We start from the raw sequence: 301 nt of genomic DNA on the forward strand, positions 1-301 counted from the left end.
TCCTCCACCTCCTCCTCCTCCTCCTCCTCCTCCTCCTCCTCCTCCTCCCGCCGCCCCGGGGTGCCCCAGCAGCTCCTCCACTTCCCCCTCACCCTGCGACAGGCACCCGCCGCTTTCCGGCCACCCACCCGGAAGCGCCCCCGGGCAGCTCCGCGCGCGCTTCCGCCTCCCGCCCGAGGAAGCGCAACGACGCTTTCCGCTTCCGGTCCGTGCCCTTGCCCGTCCCTGTCCCGGCGGGGATGTTGGCGGCGGCGGGTCGGTGGCTGACGCGGGCCGCGCTGCGAGGTGAGGGTGCCCGGGG

At 75.7% G+C, this 301-nt stretch overlaps 1 protein-coding gene across 1 annotated transcript in view; it reads left to right on the forward strand.

The window, feature by feature from the left end:
* NDUFS3 (NADH dehydrogenase (ubiquinone) Fe-S protein 3, 30kDa (NADH-coenzyme Q reductase)) overlaps window positions 1-301 on the forward strand; it is a 7,124-nt gene that overhangs the window by 200 nt on the left and 6,623 nt on the right. Inside the window, exon 2 of the mRNA XM_010580215.1 lies at window positions 103-285. Coding sequence (XP_010578517.1) covers window positions 103-285 — 183 coding nt within the window. The remainder of the gene's footprint in view (window positions 1-102; window positions 286-301) is intronic.

This window comes from Haliaeetus leucocephalus, unplaced genomic scaffold (genome assembly GCF_000737465.1).
Source record: "Haliaeetus leucocephalus isolate CR32 unplaced genomic scaffold, Haliaeetus_leucocephalus-4.0 Scaffold696, whole genome shotgun sequence".
In the NCBI taxonomy this organism is placed as follows: Eukaryota; Metazoa; Chordata; class Aves; order Accipitriformes; family Accipitridae; genus Haliaeetus; species Haliaeetus leucocephalus.